The 5,359-nt window shown below is 34.5% G+C and overlaps 1 protein-coding gene across 1 annotated transcript; it reads left to right on the top strand.

Annotated features, from left to right (window-relative positions):
* The first annotated feature begins 216 nt into the window (after window positions 1-216).
* LOC104210666 (G-type lectin S-receptor-like serine/threonine-protein kinase At4g03230) lies at window positions 217-4,416 on the top strand. The gene is made up of 7 exons (XM_009759616.1): window positions 217-1,528; window positions 2,070-2,201; window positions 2,295-2,473; window positions 2,844-3,054; window positions 3,132-3,369; window positions 3,457-3,607; window positions 4,123-4,416. The coding sequence occupies exons 1-7, from the start codon at window positions 217-219 to the stop codon at window positions 4,414-4,416; spliced, it is 2,517 nt and encodes an 838-aa protein (XP_009757918.1).
* The last annotated feature ends 943 nt before the right edge of the window (window positions 4,417-5,359 follow it).

Below are 5,359 nucleotides of genomic sequence, written 5' to 3'. Positions count from 1 at the left end.
GTGTCTGTGTAAGTCCCAACTCACTGGCGGCTAACGTAAGAAGCAATAAATTCCCTCTATTCCAAATTTCCAATGACGTATAAATACAGAAGGCAAAACACTCAAATGATCATCTCATATATATATATATATATATATATATATATATATATATATATATATATATCTCCCTTCTCTTTGATTATCATATATAGTTTTGTGTAGCAGCAGCTAACTATGGTCTTCCAAATAATTACTACTACTTCTTTTCTGTTGCTTTTCTTGCTCAATTCCTCATTTTCTTTTGGACAAGAGGAATTTTCCATTGGAGATAGAATTGGCGCAAACAAATCCATTATTATGGGTGTTACTATTGTCTCGTCGAGTGAAAACTTTGAGCTGGGTTTCTTCACACCAGATAACGGCAGTTATTACATTGGCATATGGTACAAAAACATAAGCCCGCAAACAATCGTTTGGGTAGCAAATAGGGAAAAGAAACTTTCTTTTCCTGAAATGGCTAATGCAGAATTCACAGTTAGGAATGGAAACTTAGTTCTCTTGAATGGGTTCCGACAACCAATATGGAGAACAAATATCAAGTACTACACGAAGCCTGATTCCGTCATAGCTGTTCTTGGTAATGACGGAAATTTTGTATTGAGAGACGGGTCGAATTCAACATCTCCGCTACTCTGGCAAAGTTTCGACAACCCTAGCAATACTTATATGCCTGGTTCGAAGCTTAGTTATAACAAGCATACGAAAGCCATGCAATACATTACATCTTGGAGGAGTTTAGAAGATCCTAGTCCAGGTCCTTACACTGTTGAGATTAATCCAACAAATGGCCAGATTAGGGCAATGTGGAATAGAACTGAGGAATACTGGAACAGTGGTACTTGGGATGGAGATAGATTTAGTAATGTGCCATATAACATTCCCAACACAACAGTTAACTATACGTATATCAACAATGATAATGAGGTTTATTATGCGCATACTTTCTTTAGTCCTTTAGTCACATCAAGATTTGTTATTGATGTCACGGGGGTAATGAAGCAATTCACATGGTTGGATAGCTCTCATCAATGGAATGTAATTTTTCTTCAACCAACACAACCCTGTGATGTATATGCTTATTGTGGAGCATTTGGTACTTGTAATCCCATCTCAAGTTCGGTATGCAGTTGTTTCCCTGGTTTCGTTCCCAGATTAGACACGGATTGGCATTTGGATATTTTTTCTCAAGGTTGTGTTAGGGAAACAAATTTGAGCTGCGGTAATTCTAGTGCTCCCTTTAGGGATAGGTTTTGGATGATGTCCGATGTGACATTACCAAAACACTATCATACAGTTAAAGCTACAAGAGCAGAATGTGAATCTACTTGTTTCAAAAATTGTTCTTGTACTGCTTATGCTTATGACGGCGTTGAATGTTTAACTTGGACTAAAGAGCTCCTAAATCTGCAACAACTGTCTCAAGATGATCAAAGAGGAAGAAACCTGTTTATCAAACTTGCTGCTTCTGATTTTCCAAGTGACCAAGGTATGTAATCGACCCTCCCCGCAGTCCGCCCTTCCTTGAATTATTCGAACATGCAATATTTATTGATTACAAAGAACAAAAGGTATTTTGACTCTATCGTAGTTCTCAATCATTTTGTGGCACCGGCATGAACCATGTAGGATGGGAGCTAATGCACCGAAAAGAAGCTTAGATAAAAAAGAATATTAGTACTCATTTAATTGACCTCCTTTTCGAAGTCAATGAATTTTATTTTTTTTACTTTTATTTTGTTCAAGTTGCTTTAGTGAATGAAAATGCCCAATAAAGCGGGTAGGTTTTACTAGCCCTTATACTCGTTAAACTTATTTATTCCAAAAATTATACTATCTCAAATCGTCATGCACTCTATCGTTGGTGCAACCATTTTATATAGAGGTTCTTTTTCGGAGATAAATTAACCTTCAAAACCACATAACTAGATGGCACATTGTTGTAGTTACATTGAAATTTTCTATTATAGCAATTGATTTTTCATTTCTTAATTTTTCTAAGTACATCTACTTCATTTCGAATTAAGCAGCATTGAACCGTAAGCAATCAACGGCAAGGCTCAAAGTCACGATCATTCTTGCAACAGCATTTGTGACAATTCTATTAGCATGCTGCGCCTTTACCTACTTTTATTGTAGAAGAAGGATGGCAAATAGAAAAGGTAAAGTCGAATAAAACCAAACACAGCCAATGTTTTTTACGACTTTATTTAAATAGCATATTCTAACTCATTAAATTCTACCACCTTCTTTAGGCCAAAGGAATCTTTTGGATCATTTGAAGAGTAGAGTAAACCCTAACGATTTGACTAATGAAGATGATGACAATACATTGGATGTTCGATGTTTTAGTTTTGAAAGCATATTAGCTGCTACAGATCAATTCTCAGAGGCAAACATGCTGGGCCGAGGAGGGTTTGGTCCCGTTTATAAGGTCATTCAAATCTTTCTTTTCTCAAATATATATTCTCAGACTTGTGTGTATGATTGCATGTGTGTCAACAAGATTTTTCTAAACTATATATATATATTATTATTATTATTATTATTATTATTATTATTGAAGGAGGGGAGCCTCGGAACAACGGTAAAGTTGTCTTCTCATATGACCTATAAGTTACGGGTCGAGCCATGGAAGCAGCCACTAGTGCTTGCATTAGATTGGGCTATCTATATCACACCCCTTAGGGTGCGGTCATTCAGGGACCCTGCGTGAATGCGAGTTGCTTTGTGCACCGGGTTGTCCTTTACCTTTATATATTATTATTGAGTTCATTAAATATTGATATATAAATATTCATCAGGGTAAATTTCTAGGAGGAAGAGAGATTGCGGTTAAAAGATTATCAACTCAATCTCGACAAGGCATAGAAGAATTTACGAATGAAGTGTTATTGATCGCGAGAGTTCAACACAGGAATCTAGTTAGACTTTTGGGCTATTGTGTAAAGGGAAATGAAAAGATTGTACTTTACGAGTACATGTTAAATAAGAGTTTGGACACCTTCATATTTGGTTAGCTTCTCTCACTAGTTTTATTTATTTCTTCATAATTTACCTTGATTAATTGATACTAATTTTTTCCATAAAAGATCAACAAAATCGCACATTGCTGGACTGGAGAAAACGATTTGACATTATACTTGGAATTGCCCGTGGAATGTCTTATCTACACCATGATTCAAGGCTGACGATCATTCATAGAGATCTTAAAACTAGTAATATTTTGCTAGACGAAGAAATGGACCCTAAGATTTCGGACTTTGGCTTAGCAAGGATTGTTCAAGGAGATTTTACACAAGCAAATACGAAAAAAATTGTCGGAACCTAGTAAGTTTAAAACATTATTTTCAATGTTTTACGATATGATACAAACTTATTTACTTAGATTATGTGATATAATTCGTTCTCATTCAGTGGCTATATGTCTCCGGAATATGCGTTGAATGGATCGTTCTCAACCAAGTCAGACGTTTTTAGTTTTGGAGTAATTATACTTGAAATTCTAAGCGGCAGAAGAAACACCGGATTTTACCAATGCGACGAGGCAAGGAACCTCATCGAATATGTGAGTGAAAAATTTTAATTTCAAGATTTGGTGTTTATTTTTTCAACAAACAAATTTTTTATTAGTCCTCTATCTCAATTTATGTGATAAACTTTCCTTTTTAGCCAATACTAAAAAGAATGATATTTTTCTTTATTTTGAAATAATTGAATTTTAAACTTTTATTGTATCCTTAACGAGATGATTATAACCAACAAATAACTATGACTTATTTTACACTACACATTTTAAAAGTTAGTCTTTCTTTATTTATATTTCTTTCTTTCTTTCTTAAATTTTGTGATAAGTCAAAGTGCATCACATAACATGAAGCAAATGGAGCATATACAGTGGACCCATAGCTCTCTTAATTGGTAGGTTTACAATTAAATATTTATACATATATAATAGATTTTTTTTAATACAAATATAGAATTTGAGCAAAGTTACTGAATTTGTCCGGCACGTAGTTAATGCTCTCCCTCCGACCGTGAATATATATAATATTATTTTGGTAATTAATGATGCAATTGCAGGCTTGGGGACTGTGGAATGAAGAGAGGGCAATCAATTTGGTGGATGAATCGCTACTTGAAACATGTAACATAGATGAAGCAATAAAATGCATTAACATTGGTCTCTTATGCGTACAAGAAAACCCTTGTGGGCGTCCAAGTATGTCCAATGTCATAGTAATGCTTGGGGGTGAAAGCATGATTCTTCCAAGACCTAATCATCCAGCTTTTGTGGCAAGAACTACTATTTCTAGTGAATCTATAACTTCCTCTACCAAGAATGGGCTAACTATTACAATTGAACAAGGTCGATAATATGGGAGCTACGCATCAAGTTTTGATTCTCAAAGATATTCGCGGTCCTTTTACAACATAGAGAGAAATCAAACATTAACCACTATGGGTCGTGGTGAAATGAATAAGATCCATCTATCCTTAATCACATATCCCTGATTCGAACATTGTGTACGAGAAAAAATCTTGTTAAGGAGCGTTTACTCCTTAAATAGGCCTTACGTGATGTATGCAAGTACCGGATACCGGTGGGGGTAAAGCCAACCAAAAAAAAGAAGAGAGAATCCAAACATTAATTGATTTTTAATTGATTGACATTTTTTCTCCTTTGGTGATTAGTTTTTATCAAGTTCTATCATTATTGTCAATCTTAGGTTTTCTTGTACATCTCTTTCAGTTACCAAAGGTGCATATATATAGGAATTCATAAAATTTATTGTCTTCAATATTGAAAAATTTCTGTTCCCTTATATTTGAAGTATTATGAAAGTTTTGGTTTGCATATTTCATGCGACTCTTTTTTAAACGGATTATTCTTGGTTGTGCCACATATAATTTCGAATCGCTACCAGTCCGGGAATTGAATGAGCGCCATTAGGCTTTAACTTGATGATCATAACTTTGTGAAATAAGTAAACAAATTATCAGCACCAAAACCACCTAGCATACAATTATAGCTGTATTGGTTGGCGATGGAAATTTTTGTTTTGAGAAGTAGTTCAAATTTAATATCTCCACCTTGACAAAGCTTTGAGAATTTTTTCTAAAATAATGCTTTTTATAAATCTCTTTTACACAAATAATGTGACGTTTCTTGGAAAATATCAAATTAGTATAAAGCCCAATGTCGGGCGATCTATGCATTTATTTTGTTACAAAAGTATAACAGTCAATGTGTTAATTTGGTTGACGAGGTTAAAGATGCCAAACTAATAAATTGTAAAAATTGCATGGGGCGCCTTAT

Source organism: Nicotiana sylvestris, chromosome 6 (assembly GCF_000393655.2).
Source record: "Nicotiana sylvestris chromosome 6, ASM39365v2, whole genome shotgun sequence".
NCBI lineage: Eukaryota > Viridiplantae > Streptophyta > Magnoliopsida > Solanales > Solanaceae > Nicotiana > Nicotiana sylvestris.
Note: the sequence above shows the minus strand (reverse complement) of the source record. Positions and strands in the feature narration are given on the sequence as shown.

Coding starts and splice junctions, on each gene's coding strand:
- LOC104210666 (XM_009759616.1), top strand. CDS start 217: ATGGTCTTCCAAATAATTACTACTACTTCTTTTCTGTTGCTTTTCTTG. Junction 3,055..3,131: donor TTTGGACACCTTCATATTTG/GTTAGCTTCTCT, acceptor TTTCCATAAAAG/ATCAACAAAATCGCACATTG. Junction 3,608..4,122: donor CAAGGAACCTCATCGAATAT/GTGAGTGAAAAA, acceptor ATGCAATTGCAG/GCTTGGGGACTGTGGAATGA.